We start from the raw sequence: 16,811 nt of genomic DNA on the forward strand, positions 1-16,811 counted from the left end.
GCTGCTACTACTATAGGGCTGCTACTACTATAGGGCTGCTACTACTATAGGGCTGCTACTACTATAGGGCTACTACTACTATAGGGCTACTACTACTATAGGGCTGCTACTACTATAGGGCTGCTACTACTATAGGGCTGCTACTACTACTATAGGGTTACTACTACTATAGGGCTACTACTACTATAGGGCTGCTACTACTATAGGGCTGCTACTACTATAGGGCTGCTACTACTATAGGGCTGCTACTACTATAGGGCTGCTACTACTACTATAGGGCTGCTACTACTATAGGGCTGCTACTACTATAGGGCTGCTACTACTACTATAGGGCTACTACTACTATAGGGCTACTACTACTATAGGGCTGCTACTACTATAGGGCTGCTACTACTATAGGGCTGCTACTACTATAGGGCTGCTACTACTACTATAGGGCTACTACTACTATAGGGCTGCTACTACTATAGGGCTGCTACTACTATAGGGCTGCTAGCACTCAAACCATCACTAGGAAAAAACAAAGATGGAGAGACGCCAAACTTAATTTAATGTCGCAATATAATAAGCTGTTCCTATTTTCCCTATTAACAATGACTTGACTTACTTCTGATATTACCCTGATGAAGTTAAGAAACGTTAGTGAAGGTGTGGCTATTACTAGGCTATAGTTCTACTGCAGGACTATGAAGGCAGTGCGCTGACAGTTGAATTTCAGGTGAGGAAGAGTGCTTTAGGCCTACCGGAGTTACTCCTTTATTCTAACAATATAATGCTTATCTTTATAAAAAAATATTCGGACAGAAAATTAACGAATTAGCTTCCTTCTTTACGCCTATATCTGTATAGCAGTAGTAGCCTATCTGTCAAGGATAAAGAAATGTCGGGAACATGGCGCCGGCATATCTCTATCATTCTCTCTGTCTCCCTAGGGCTAGCCCTAAGCTTCTCTTCTCTATCTTTAGATTTATTTTCTAAAATATTAATATAATACAGTATACCTACAGGCCTATATTCATGCAGTGCCCTGATGCATTTGCGCTCAAATCTCCGACAGCTGAACCGTGAGGTGAACAATTATTGTTTTAGGAAAGTAAAAACCAATAAAACAATATAAAGTTTTGAATATGCTCCACATCGAAATACAATGAATCGTTTTTTTAGTTTGTTATAGGCAGTTTTTAAGGATACGTAAATGTGGATCATTTTGCTAATATCGCTTGTTTATTGATGACACTGGCAGCGTCCAGTCGGAGGTTTCTTTCTTTCTTTCTCGCTCTCTTTCTACTCTCGGATCTGAATAGGTCTCTCGGATCCGAACCGCCGCGGGTCTGTTTTTCCACGGGCCTTTTCAGAACGGGTCTGACTGTCCTCGGGTCCATTCGGAATAGGTAATTTATGCATATCGGGCCCAGTGGAAAAGCCACGGATCCATTTCGGAACGAGACAAACTTTTTGGACCCTTGAAGACCTCTAGATAGTGGGACGTACAGAAACAGTGCCCAAACACACACACACACACCTAATGGCAGGAATTAATATATTTGGGGGAGAAGGGGTGCTAAGCTGACATATGGAATTGTTTTAAGATGGTCATACTATGGATCATTTAGCTATTTCATTTAGAATTTTAGGACCCCTTGAGGTATAAAATATATATTTTTAAAAATGTATTTAGATTTTGGCCTTTACTACTAAAGCCCATAGAAACACATTGAATAACACATTCATAAATGACAAAAAATTAATCATAAGAAACAAGGTTTTGTAGTGTCTGTCCTAATTCTAATAGATATAAAAAAAACTCAGGAAAAAAATATATACAGTGGGGGAAAAAAGTATTTAGTCAGCCACTAATTGTGCAAGTTCTCCCACTTAAAAAGATGAGAGAGGCCTGTAATTTTCATCATAGGTACACGTCAACTATGACAGACAAATTGAGAAAATCACATTGTAGGATTTTTAATGAATTTATTTGCAAATTATGGTGGAAAATAAGTATTTGGTCACCTACAAACAAGCAAGATTTCTGGCTCTCAAAGACCTGTAACTTCTTATTTAAGAGGCTCCTCTGTCCTCCACTCGTTACCTGTATTAATGGCACCTGTTTGAACTTGTTATCAATATAAAAGACACCTGTCCACAACCTCAAACAGTCACACTCCAAACTCCACTATGGCCAAGACCAAAGAGCTGTCAAAGGACACCAGAAACAAAATTGTAGACCTGCACCAGGCTGGGAAGACTGAATCTGCAATAGGTAAGCAGCTTGGTTTGAAGAAATCAACTGTGGGAGCAATTATTAGGAAATGGAAGACATACAAGACCACTGATAATCTCTCTCGATCTGGGGCTCCACGCAAGATCTCACCCCGTGGGGTCAAAATGATCACAAGAACGGTGAGCAAAAATCCCAGAACCACACGGGGGGACCTAGTAAATGACCTGCAGAGAGCTGGGACCAAAGGAACAAAGCCTACCATCAGTCACACACTACGCCGCCAGGGACTCAAATCCTGTAGTGCGAGATGTGTCCCCCTGCTTAAGCCAGTACATGTCCAGGCCCGTCTGAAGTTTGCTAGAGTGCATTTGGATGATCCAGAAGAGGATTGGGAGAATGTCACATGGTCAGATGAAACCAAAATATAACTTTTTGGTAAAAACTCAACTCGTCGTGTTTGGAGGACAAAGAATGCTGAGTTGCATCCAAAGAACACCATACCTACTGTGAAGCATGGGGGTGGAAACATCATGCTTTGGTGCTGTTTTTCTGCAAAGGGACCAGGACGACTGATCCGTGTAAAGGAAAGAATGAATGGGGCCATGTATCGTGATATTTTGAGTGAAAACCTCCTTCCATCAGCAAGGGCATTGAAGATGAAACGTGGCTGGGTCTTTCAGCATGACAATGATCCCAAACACACCGCCCGGGCAACGAAGGAGTGGCTTCGTAAGAAGCATTTCAAGGTCCTGGAGTGGCCTAGCCAGTCTCCAGATCTCAACCCCATAGAAAATCTTTGGAGGGGAGTTGAAAGTCTGTGTTGCCCAGCGACAGCCCCAAAACATCACTGCTCTAGAGGAGATCTGCATGGAGGAATGGGCCAAAATACCAGCAACAGTGTGTGAACCTTGTGAAGACTTACAGAAAACGTTTGACCTGTGTCATTGCAAACAAAGGGTATATAACAAAGTATTGAGAAACTTTTGTTATTGACTAAATACTTATTTTCCACCATAATTTGCAAATAAATTCATTAAAAATCCTACAATGTGATTTTGTGGAAAAAAAAATTATTCTCAATTTGTCTGTCATAGTTGACGTGTACCTATGATGAAAATTACAGGCCTCTCTCATCTTTTTAAGTGGGAGAACTTGCACAATTGGTCGCTGACTAAATACTTTTTTTCCCCACTGTGTGTGTGTGTATGTATGTATGTATGTATGTATGTGTATATATATATATATATATATATATATATATATATATATATATATATATATATTATTATTTTTTTTTTACACATTTAACCCCTTTTTTGGGGTAGGCACAAAAGTACCTTCGTACTTGCATTAGTTTTTTTTAATCCAGTACCATTACATTCAGACGAGTCCCGTGACACTTGTGGGGGACATAGCCAAAACGGAGAACACCATCGTGCTCGTGAGAATCTCCCATTTACACAGTGGGGTCGCATTAGTTTGTAGCCCAAACGGTTCAGACTCTACCAAACAGAAGTTGACAGATCGACATAACCGACTTCAGACGAGTCTCCTGACACTTGTGCTGGCCATAGAGCAAAATAGAGATCACCATCGTGTTCGTGGGCGTCTCCCCTTTCCATAGAGTAGTTTGTAGGTCCAACAGTTCGGAAGCTACAGATGTTTTTGTGAGACGACCGATTTTCGTGATGTCTCATGGTCTGACAAACACCGCTCTAGCTCTGCCACCTTTCACCGCAGATGCGGAAGTGCGACACTGGCAGATGCTGCAGAAATCTCTAGCTTAATCTGAAGGATTTTGATGGGGATTTTTTTGTTATGCAACTTAGATTGACGCACCGGTGTGTCAATTGACTCTAGGGGGTTACTATTTCAACCAGAATATCTGTAACATACTCTGTCTTAAATATACTCCCTCTATCTTTCTCTCTCTGGTCATAGCTGGATCAGAAGTGTGATGGTGAGACTCCTGACCTGGGTGATCTGGAAGAGTCTGAGAGGGAGACAGTCCAGGCCATACTGGATCTTGTAGACCAATGTGTTGGGGAGGATGAGATCAGATCCTCACTTCTCACTGCCATCCACCTCATTGTCAGTGCCATGGAAGGTGAGAGAGAGAGCAGTTTTCACAGGATTCTGTGTTATTATTTTATCAGTTACTGGGAAACTAGGTTCACTACTGTGGTTTTATATGTGTGCATATTTATTTCTTCAGGAATGACAGATGAGGGTCTCTCTGTGTTGGGATCCTGTTGCAGTCATCCAGTCTTACAGGCCCTGCAGATCCTGGTGAGTTCACACCTGCTTGATTGAACCTCCAATCCTGTATGGACGGGACTTCATTTTTCTAAATTGTTGTTTATGTAAATGTATTTGGGTATATCTTCCCATTCTAAATAAACTAATATTTCTACCATTATGATAACATTGTGCCACCAGTAGAGGTAGTAACACCGATGATAGTAACCAGTGCCATTTTTAACAAAAATATTGGTGGGGCAAACTCAATGAAAAAAGTGAATATGAATCGATACATTACTACACTACACTAACCATAGAATGCACCATCATAAATAATTACCACTCACAGAAATTAGTTTAGAGCCACACACACAAACGTTCTAACATATGGGTTATGATCAGTGTATAGGCTACTTTCCCATATCTTTGGCTCTCATCACAACCGGCCGTGATTGGGAGTCCCATAGGGTGGCGCACAATTGGCCCAGCGTCGTCCGGGTTTGGCCGGTGTAGGCCGTCATTGTAAATAAGAATTTGTTCTTAACTGACTTGCCTAGTTAAATAAAGGTAAAATAAGTAAATAAAAATTGCACGGAAGACCACGGTAGTCCAGCATACTTTTATAGAGTAAAGTTTATTTTACTTCAGAATCAATATCAGCATTGGTCTGCAATATTGCTAATCATTGTTAGAGTATTGGGACACAGACAAACACCATTCTGAGTGTAGTTGCATCTGCCTGTTAACAAGATGCTCCGGTTATGAATAAAGCAACAAAGTTTATAAAGCTACTCCCTTGCTTCAACCATTGCATAGAAACAGTTCCATGGGTTATTACATTCTGACATCAATCATTAACAACACGTTGTAGCTAGCTAGCTGTTAGCCACCACAAGTTCTATCCAAACCACTCAGGTTGAATTATTTTCTAACTTGCTTTATTTTAATGGAGGCCTGTTCACTGGCTGATGAGCACCAATATGTCTTATCTCTACATTTACTTTATTACGCAAAGTTTGAACATGATTTGCTAGGAGATAGTTGACATGATTCATGAAGACTTTTCAGCTAGCTAGCTAGAAGACGATAAACAACTATGAAATTGACACATCAGTCCAATCAAAGCTACCGGAGATAAGACGTCGATGTATCTGTGGCAAATTACATCAAGCCTTCTTGGGCGGGCACTACTAATGAATCTCACGCCCTGGCTCTGGGGACTCTTATATGTTGAGCCAGGGTGTGGATTGTCTATGTTGTATTTTCTATGTTATGTTTTAGATCATGTAGATCTATGTTGGCCAGGGTGGTTCCCAATCAGAGGCAGCTGATTCTCGTTGTCTCTGATTGGGAACCATACTTAGGCAGCCTGTTTGGCATAGCTATTTGTGGGATCTTGTTCTGTGTAGGTTTGTGTTGGTGAACCTTAGACTTCACGTATCGTTTTGTTGTTTTGTTGTAGTGTATAAAGTACTCAATTAAAGATGTACGCCTATCACGCTGCGCCTTGGTCCGTTGCTTACGACGATCGTGACACTATGGCAGCACCCAAGTGGGCAACCGCTGCCTGAGTCTTCCAGTACATGCTGTTGCACTGTCCCAATGAATTCACTCACCCATCTGAACCTTTGAGAATGTGCCAATCATGTGCAGTCAATTGTGCGCAACCAGAGAAGATCAATGAGGGCTTTCCCCTGGCTGGCCTCTCCACAACAGATCACTGAAGGAGGCTGAAACAGCTGCATTAGGGAGCTGTCTTACTCAGTGACCAAAATAACAATACAACCGGGAAGCGAGCACGTATGCTTAATTAGCTCAAAAAAATCAAATGTGTTTGCTTACTGATATAAAATAATGTTGTGACATGAATGAAAGCCAGAATTACATGCAAAACAGCGCCATCTCCTGGATAGTTGTGGGGCTGCCCTGAATGACGCATCGCCACTTACAGTAACACCAATGAAACATTTAAGTAATTTAGGTTTTTCTTAAATGGAGGCCACCCATCTCAAATCTAAGGTCATTTAACCTTTAGTAAATTATTAAGTAAATTATTTTTAAAGAGATTTGATTAATCATTTTGCTCAGAGTGTAATTTCCCTTCATTTCAATTGAGTTACACCAATGACACTTTTTATTTAAACACACCAAATGATCAATGGAATCATTCTATTTATGACGTACTAAAAGGGTGTGATTAGCAAATCATTATATTTAATATAGACCCCTACCCTAATAACAGTTTGCCACTGGAAGGAATGCTCAAGGTCCTTGTATATCTTTGTAATGAGTGATTTACAAGGCGGTAACACTAATGATATTAAATACGTTTGTTTATTTTATAGCATTCAAAATAATAGATATCTCTAAATCCCAAAAATATGTCACTACCATTCTACTCATCACTACTGGGACAAGCCAATTTGCTTTCCCTAAGTACTTTAAACAATGCATAGAAATAAGGTTTTGCAGTATAAATGACTTGCATTATGTTTTCACATTGATAAACAGTTCAATATCAACTAAAACATCTATAATGTCTAACTATTTGTCATTTTAAAGGGTTTTCATTGTTGCATAGTCGAGGGATGCAAATGCCATCTTAATTCAAGAATGACCCAGAAAATAAAGCATATAAATGTTATTCCTGTGCTGCTTGTCCTCCAGGTGCAGCATGTGGCAGCAGGGGAGTGGGGGAGACCCTCTCTCTGAGAGATGCAGGTCTGGCTGTTCTGACTGAGGAGGAGGTGTTTGGGAGGACAGAGAGTCTCTTTGGTCACTCTAAAGTTACACTGAAGAGAGAGGAGGATACACTGAGGACAGAGATGAAGGACCAGCCTGGATACCTTCCTCTTGTCATGAGTATCACTGTGAAAGGCCTGGCTTCTTTAGTGTAAGCTGAGAGTGAGTGAGTGAGCTAGAAAATCCTGTTTGAACTGATACACTCACGATTCCATTCCATGTGTTACTCTTGCACTAGTTGAGCTAAAGAACTAGTGAACAACAATGTATGTATTGTAGTGTCTAAACAGTTTATGACTTTGTTGATGTTTGCAAATGGTGTGTTAGAGGAAGTCTGTTAGGTGGCCTCCTGGGATTGGTTTATGAGAAAACACCCATATTATGTTACATAGGGCATAGGATATAAATACCATGATTGAAACAAAGGAGGGGAGAATAACATATTAGAGATTGGGTCGGTTATTCTCCAGATGTCTGCAGAAGTCTGTAAATTGACGCTGAAATCTTTTGATATAATAAACCTTTATAATCAAAGTACAGTGTCAGCGGATTCCTTGGTCTCACAGCATAATTAGCATCATTATTTAGTTACTACAGTATCCTTGTAATGCTTTCAGTAAAGTTTAACAAACAATATCAGACGTCCCGGCCTCCATTCTTCTAATCATAAGATAATATATCATAAAGGCACACTGGTGGGAGGAGGGTGGGGGGGGTCCTACATTTAGAGCATTGTCTAGTGACCCACATGACAAGAACAGAAACAGAATCCTGTTAAAAATACTGTTCACCAGAATCACGTCTCCAAAAAAATCCTAAATATTTCTGTGAAGACTGTTATTGTACTGTACAGTCATTTGAAAGTGTAAACTTTCTCACATTACCGTGCTACCAGGTGCAAAAACTACACTTATTAAAACGAACTCCAGCACCCTGGTAATCTTGATGCCTAAAATACCAGTGTGATGTTTTTCTTCTTTTTAATAATGATTGTATACTCAAAGATAACATCCCCAATGCTCAACATGTGGAGTCAGTATGATGGTCCATTCCTGTGATGTCACCGAGATTCACAGTGTTTGCTCAACATAGACATTTTGTCATCAGAATTCTACAGTATGTTATTACTGCAAGGCTCCTGTGATTTGTTCAAACTGAAACTAAAACGTACCCTTTGTTAGATTAATTTGGATTTGAAGAATAATGACTAAAGGATTTCACCCCAAATACAGTATAAATGTTAGAATTATCATGTAGTGTCAACCCACTAACAGAGGGGTACTAAACATTCAAGGGTAAAGGAGAAGGCGGGAACTGTTAAAAAAAGCCACCTAAAGGTGGGAGGAGCATAGTGCCTTTGTTTGTCAAGGGGTATAAAAACAGTATGTTTGTGTTTTTGGCGGCAGAGCTCTCCATGAATAAATATACCGATAATTACTTGTGGATTGTGGACCTTGAATCATTGATGATTAAAACCAGAGCTTTACAACCTCTGGTAATGATTCAAGCTTAGGTTGAATTAGAAATAGAAATTCACATGACACCCTTGAACTGTTATTGCAGTTTGGAACTGATAACCATCTGTTAGTGTTTGACTCTCCTACAGGACAGTGATGAGGTATGTGGATGTGACTTTTTGACCCTGTAGTAAAAGTTAGGCCCCGTACACACTCAGGTTGTACAACTGATTCACCACACATTGGACACATGATACAGTAGGCTACTACTGTAGTTCATCTACACAAAATATTTCACACAACCATTTTTGCAATGTCTCCACAACACTGTTTGTGTAGAAACACTCTGTTGTATCATAACAGTTTTACCAAATGCGTTGTGCATTAGTTCTATAACTTCAGTGTGAACAGGGCCTTAAAGAGAACATTCCCCATTGCACAAGCTGTGCGCTTCGGTAGCCTGAAGAAACTGAAAGATGATGTGGATAAGTTACTGAGCTATTACACGTATGAACAGAAGCATTATTCTCTGGTAAACTGATGACAACACTTATCAAACCAGCATATACTTCCCAGTAATTTGGTATGTAGTCTGCTTCTCATTGAGTTCTGCCTGCTTCTAATAAAGTTACAGTATTTTCTCATTAAATAAAACACAAGTGAAGAGCAGGAATGCTCTTCACTTTCCCAAGAAGGGGTTAAGATAGAGACTCCTCCTACTACTATGTAATGAACTCTTAGCTAATGCATTTCAGACATCCTAGTATCTCATTCTTAACATATCTCCAAGTCATAAGGACCCAGAGAAAGAAGCAGTGCGAACCTGGTAATGAAGGTCTTGCAGTGTTGCGATGAGAAAAATATGCAGCATGCTTAGGATAGTCTTGAATGACCAACATTTTTCACTGAAATGATTTCCTGTCTTGTCAAAAGCAATGCTACGCTGTTCTGATCAACTCTTTTCCCAGGGAAATTGAACCTTTCAAAGATTGTGTTTGCATTATTGAGTGTCTTGCCAACTTTCATGTGTGTGTGAAATGTATTTAGAATGCTCTTCAGAAGCTGTTGTATTGATTGAGTGTTCATGTGTTCATCCTAGTTTTGTTTCTTTGATGTCTTTGTCATCTGCTGTAGTCCGAAACACGATCCACAACCATCATGATTTCCAAGGCCGTAAAATCCATGCTGAAGGAAGTAGATTATAACGGTAGCCTGATCCCTGTGTCCAGTCTGAACGACAGCTCCGGTAAACTGAATCTCCTCTCACTCATTGTGAAGACCAGGCCCAGATTGGGATGCTTCTGGCAGGAACCGAAATACCAGTCCAGAGGCTTTACCCTGAGTGATGTGCTGAAGCCTGGAAAGCTTGAAGAACCTAAAGACAAACCTTTTAACCCAGGTAAACACTGCAGCCCCTCCAGCAGGGTTGCCAGGTCTAGCTAAAATGTACCTAAATAAATCTGTTTTGCGCATGTGCATAACTATAGATAAGTCTGCCAGGAGAGTTTGAGTGATGAAAGTTGAATCGAGGATCTCAAACACTTGGACTAACTTTTAAAAAATGAATGTTAGACTATTTTCTGGCAATTGTGCCATTATTTTGTGCCAGATGTTAAGACTACAAACAGTTATAAATGGCCCATTTGCGAGATTGACTTTCATTAGGTATAGGCATAGGCTACAGACTAAAATATGGGTTTATGATTGTGATTCAACTTTGCCATGGTTTGCTTGATAGATGCAGGTAGCCTATAGCCCCTGATAGGCCTACATCTTATTTCAGATAGTCTACAGTAGCGTAGGCAAGATGTAGGCAAGATGTAAACTGAACGATTTAGGAGTTTGCTTAGTTCAAATTAGCAGAATAATTTATTCAACATGAATAGCGAGGCGATTTCAAGTTAAGAAGTGCTTGTGTTTCCCAATAGCCAGCTGGAATAGGCTACTGAGGATGGGGTCATAATTTCAATCACTGAATTAAATATTAATAATATGTATATGAACTGAATATGCTTGTCAACAACAGCCAGTGTTTCTTTTTTTCTTTTTTACCTGTAGCCTAAACAATTGATCGGCAATTGCGATAGAGCTTTTTTAACTTACATTTTAATTAACTAAACATGTCCATTAATAATTGCATAATAACACAAGGCTACAACAACAATAAACTGAAGTAATGGGCTATTTATTAAATCTGTGTGCCAGCTCCAGGTAGGCTACACAAGTGGCACAAATTGATTTGCAATGACTCCAGTGATATAGTCATTTCAACATATTTATTGTGCCAAATGGTAGCCAACAGTAGCCTACAATGGCATATCAATGAATAGGCTAATAGGCCAACAGATGCAAAGGTGTCATTTTTCACATTTGTCCGTTTCATTGAGGACTTTTCCGCATAACAGAGTCACGCTAGGGAGTTCCATAACGTCCATTTCAAATGTCCACTAGTACATCCCCCCAGACCCTAGAACTGAGCATGTGTAAAACACTTTGCTTGAAACTGTTTTCCATAAGCAAAGTCGATATTAGAATGTAGTTTAAACCATCTCCACGCAAATTGTTCTAATGCGCTCTAGTACACCCAAAGTCGTCTTCCAGTGTTTTGTGGCCGTTATCTCTTGATGCGCATCATTTCTAGCGTGTTAATATTTTTTATTGTAAAAGGGTTGGAAAAAAATAGGTGTCTCCATAATGATTCTAAATAGCCTACCTACATCTGGTAAAAAGTTGTCATCAATGTAGCCCAAAGGCTTGAAAATGAGCGAACATGGCAACCCTGCCTTCCGGGAACAATTTGCTTACAGTGTCCTCTTTCTATTACCGTAAAACTTGTTAAACGCAGTCTGAAATAGCTGCCTGTCTCTTTTAATAGCCTAGCAACGCCACACATTTCTGCAAATAAATGCCTGTTTCAAGTAAACGCCAGGTGTAAATGCATTGTTTATGAGGTGACCATGAAACGTTTACAAGGTTTTGTGTTTGGTTTGTTACATTAAATAAACCAGTAATAACTCGGGAAAAAATGATGGCAATCATCCGTTTTTATCGCGAGTAAAAAACTGCTAGTCATTGCCTTCTAACAGCTGAGAACTGCTAGTTAACTGGCAGGCACAAAAGCAGTCAACTTTGGGAATACAGACCCCCAGAAATCGGCCGATCGCCTCTATTGCCGAAAGTGCACGGTCAAAGTGGAGAATTATTATTCTGTCAAGGAAAAGTAACACAATCTCACACTCAATTCGTGCAAATATGTACCAAAAGTATTTTAGCAGATTTCGTGCGTTTTTGTGTGGCTTAATTCGTGTGAAAATACACAAATTTTTGTGCAACTTCATTCATAGGAAAATACAGTTTTGGTGGGGCAACTTTTGAAATGTATTGAAGTAATGCACTACCTTTTTTGTCCCACATTTATTTATATATAAAAAACAAATGTGTTAACAACACAATATTGTTAATCAACCAGGTTTTCACCGAAATATTTATAATATAATAGTAGCCTTACGCTTTTTTATTATGTATTAATGCCAATGCTGTTTTCTATGCATGTTTTCGCTTAATACTTTTGGATACTGGTGTTATGTCCGATTTTATGAGGGTTGCCAGATTGGTGTAAAAAGCTCTATTTGTTGTTTTTTGTGTGGTATCGATGAAGGTATTTGATTGGGGAATGGGGATACATTTTCATGATGGGACATTTATTCACCAATAAATGTGGGGAAACAGAAGACCTGCAAAAAAAATCTGTTTGCTTTAAATTGATCTGGTGCGACTGCATGGTATTTACAACTATAACGAGTCTGAACTATGATCAATCAAGCCATATCAATGCAGTTAAATGTAAAATAATGAATTATGTTGGCTTAAATTTATGGCACTTCCAAGGCCGTTTCATGATGGTTAATATAGTCGTGTCAATCATGTTATATATTGTAACGAGGCATATGCCAGCATTGTAGGCCTACTGCTTCTGCCCAGAGGCCTACTAGGCTTTCATGGCAACGGCCGTTAGAGCTCACTTTGCCACGTAGGTTAGAGTCACTGTTGTAGCTTTTGGTGGCTACATTGGTGGCAGCATTAGCATCCCGCTCAGCTCACGTCTAGTTATGTGATCTAGTGGTGGGGAAGCATTCTGTTTTTCAACAGTGTGTTGGGTGTAATTACATTGATGTATCTAGTTAGCAATGGATAAGCAACAATGGGAGTGATGGATAGAAGTAGTCACTACAAGTGTGATCAAGCCTTACATAAAAGCTGCCTGAAGCTGAATGGAAACTGCTATGCCCTGACCAGTTATTCAGAAGAAAATCCTCTGTGACTGTTTAATTTACGTAAGTTAACTTACCAGTATGGACCCAAATCAAACACATTCTACACATTTACAAACTACTTGTTTAAAGTGTTATTACAACCATGGTGTTATTTTGTTACTGAAGCTTATATCAAATAACCTGACAATGATCCACATCCTATGGGTAGACAAATAATGTCAGTGTGTTATGCAGCAAAACACAACTATCCTTTTTTAGGATGCAAACCAGTAATATGAATCACTGTTAAACCATCCTGTTCTGATCTCATGAGATGGATGAAGGATTTTCTACGGCCTAGAATCGAGGCCTTTCCCAGTCATGAAGGATGAAGCTAGGCCCCTCTTGGTTCTCATCGGTGAAGTCTGAACTCAAGTTAGGGGTTATATGTCAGACCACTTTCCCCAACATGTTATACCCCAGAGGTTGTAAATAAACCCTATTTAAGGTGATATAACTTGTATCATTATTATAGGGCCGAATGGCTTCACACCGAACCTTTCTCAGTGGAAATTACTGCTGATTTTGAACATACAGTGCACTCGGAAAGTAATCAGACCCCTTCCCTTTTTCCACATTTTGTTACGTTACAGCCTTATTCTAAAATTGATTAAAGAAAAAAATGTCCTCATCAATCTACACACAATACCCCATAATGACAACGTGAAAACAGGTATAAAAAAATAAAACGGAAATATCTTATTTACATTAGTTTTCAGACCCTGTGCTATGAGACTCGAAATTGAGCTCAGGTGCATCCTGTTTCCATTGATCATCCTTGAGTTGTTTCTACAACTTGATTGGAGTCCACCTGTGGTGAATTCAATTGATTGGACATGATTTGGAAAGGCACACACCTGTCTATATAAGGTCCCACAGTTGACAGTGCATGTCAGGGCAAAAACCAAGCCATGAGGTCGAAGGAATTGTCCGTAGAGATTCGAGACAGGATTGTGTTGAGGCACAGATCTGGGGAAGGGTACCAAAATATTTCTGCAGCATTGAAGGTCCCCAAGAACACAGTGGCCACCATCATTCTAAAATGGAAGAAGTTTGGAACCACCAAGACTCTTCCTAGAACTGGCCTCTCGGCCAAACTGAGCAATTGGGGGAGAAGGGCCTTGGTCAGGGAGGTGACCAAGAACCCGATGGTCACTCTGACAAAGCTCCAGAGTTCCTCTGTGGAGATGGGAGAAACTTCCAGAAGGACAATCATCTCTGCAGCACTCCACCAATCAAGCCTTTATGGTAGAGTGGCCAGACGGAAGCCACTCCTCAGTAAAAGGTACAACAGCCTGCTTGGTGTTTGCCAAAAGGCACCTAAAGGACTCTCAGACCATGAGAAACAAGATTATCTGGTCTGATGAAGTTTTTGTCCTGAATGCCAAGCGTCACATCTGGAGGAAACCTGACACCATCCCTACGGTGAAGCATGTTGGTGGCAGCAACATGCAGTGGGGATGTTTTTCAGCGGCAGGGACTGGGAGACTAGTCAGGAGCGAGGGAAAGATGAACGGAGCAATGTACAGAGAGATCCTTGATGAAAACCTGCTCCAGAGCGCTCAGGACATCAGACTGGGGTGAAGGTTCACCTTCCAACAGGACAACAATCCTAAGCACACAGTCAAGACAACGCAGGATTGTCTCTGAATGTCCTTGAGTGGCCCAGCCAGAGCACGGACTTAAACCCGATCGAACATCTCTGGAGAGACCTGAAAATAGCTGTGCAGCGACACTCCCCATCCAACCTGACAGAATTTGACAGGATCTGCAAAGAAGAATGGGAGAAACTCCCCAAATACAGGTGTGCCAAGCTTGTCAAGAAGACTCGAGGATGTAATCGATGCCAAAGGTGCTTTAACAAAGTACTGAGTAAAGGGTCTGAATACTTATGTAAATGTCAAATTTTGTAAAAAAATCTAAAAACCCATTTTTGTTTTGTCATTATGGGGTATTGTGTGTAGATTGATGAGGGAAAAAAACGATTTAATCCATTTTAGAAGAAGGCTATAACGTAACAAAATGTGGAAAAAGTCAATGGGTCTGAATATTTGTATGTCGCTCTGGATAAGAGCGTCTGCTAAATTATGTAAATGTTGATGTAAATGTAAATGAATACTTTCCGAATGTACTGTAGATGAAGTTATTTTTAAAAAAAATAATACAGATTGACCAATGGTTTTTATATAAATAGTGAAGGGAATGGGTCCCAAAATCGACCCCTGTGGTGCACCTTTATGTATTTCAAGAAATTCTGACTTAATATACAGTGTGGTCCGAATTGATTGATACCCTTGATAAAGATTAGCAATAATGACTGTATAAAATAAATAATTCAAATACTGAGCTATATTGTAACCAAAAAAAAAGGGGGAAATTATATTATTTTATACTAATACAATTGCTCAGAGATTTTGTTTAACAAGTAATTTGAAAAAATCTTTAAAAAGTAGGGGTCAAAATTATTGACACCCCTAAAGATTCTTATAAATAAAGTAGTCAAAAGTTTAGTATTTGGTCCCATATTCCTAGTACGCAATGACTACATCAAGCTTGTGACTCTAAAAACTTGTTAGATGCATTTGCAGTTCGTTTTGGTTGTGTTTCAGATTATTTTGGGTCCAATAGAAATGAATGGTAAATAATGTGTTGTGTCATTTTCGAGGCACTTTTATTATAAATAAGAATAGAATATGTTTCTAAACACGTATACATTAATGTGGATGCTACCGTGATTATGGATAATCCTGAATGCATTGTGAATAATGATGAGTGAGAAATTTACAGAGGGTCAAAAATCATACCCCTGAGACATGCTAACCTCTCAAGTCTGTTCTCGAGACTACATATTGAGTGTACATTTGTACTCGGTCTTGATTCGGTCTCGGACAGTGAGGACTCATAATTTCTTCCCGAGACCAGCCGAGACCAACGGTGTAAAGAGCTCATAATTATATATACACTCTTTCTTGAAACATTCATATCTTAACAGCCTTTATATCTATTATATACATGTTTGTGCAGTGGCGAACCTATAGGCCTTCAGTGTGTGACAGGTTGGTGATTCTGAAAGAACATCAACCGTAATGCAAGCGCACTGATGTAGGAGAGTGCACTTTTAGTTAAACACAAAGGGCTAGTAGCGTAGTGGAGGGTATACGACTTATCAATTATGTAGTACAATAGAGAAATCATGCACAAAGTAGCCTACACAATCACAAAGCACGTGAAATGTATTCACATGCGCGCGCCCCACACAGGCTAGTTACAACTGAATATAATCTGCGGCTCTCAACTGGTGCATGGAGCAGCTTAAAGAAGAATGACATCGGTAGCCGGTAGGATAGGAAAGACGTTCCAACTGATGATATCTACCAGAAAATGCTAACTAAGGCAACAGTGGGTATGCAAACCAGTTATTCTTGAAAAAGGAGAAGCTAACAAATTAGCAACAACATCCTCTTTGATAACACCTGCTGCAGCCTCTGCAAACTAACTGACAACAAAAACTAGCTAGCTAGACTGTGGGAAAACTACTGCTCGCTATTGCGCAGTGACCTGTTGGCCTTCAAGAAGGCAGAAGTTTCCATAAGTTTTTGTAAAAACAGTCCCACTCATTAAGTCAAAATGTGATTAGTTGATTCCACTGTCACTCCAAAATGTTGCCCTAATACAGTTGAATGGCAGATGCCTTTATCTAGCTTCTGATGGCCTAGCCAATGGCTGACTTAGCTAGCTAGATTTATCTCCCCAGAGAGAGCAAAGAAAAATCCTGATTGGATCTTTTTTTCTCTTCAGTGTTAACCCTTTTCTATATGGCAACAGAGTCTATATGGA

At 39.8% G+C, this 16,811-nt stretch overlaps 1 protein-coding gene across 2 annotated transcripts in view; it reads left to right on the forward strand.

Annotated features, from left to right (window-relative positions):
* LOC121556567 (gasdermin-E-like) overlaps positions 1-16,811 on the forward strand; it is a 53,377-nt gene that overhangs the window by 23,759 nt on the left and 12,807 nt on the right. Inside the window, exons 1-2 of one of the 2 annotated variants that reach the window (XM_041870442.1) lie at positions 9,379-9,487; positions 9,796-10,060. The exons of the other annotated variant lie outside the window; for it this stretch is intronic. Of the exons in view, the coding sequence (XP_041726376.1) occupies positions 9,820-10,060 (241 nt within the window). The 5' untranslated portion in view covers positions 9,379-9,487; positions 9,796-9,819. Of the gene's footprint in view, positions 1-9,378; positions 9,488-9,795; positions 10,061-16,811 lie in introns of those variants that run through there. 2 annotated transcript variants of the gene reach the window in all.

The sequence above is a fragment of the Coregonus clupeaformis genome, unplaced genomic scaffold (assembly GCF_020615455.1).
Source record: "Coregonus clupeaformis isolate EN_2021a unplaced genomic scaffold, ASM2061545v1 scaf0064, whole genome shotgun sequence".
NCBI lineage: Eukaryota > Metazoa > Chordata > Actinopteri > Salmoniformes > Salmonidae > Coregonus > Coregonus clupeaformis.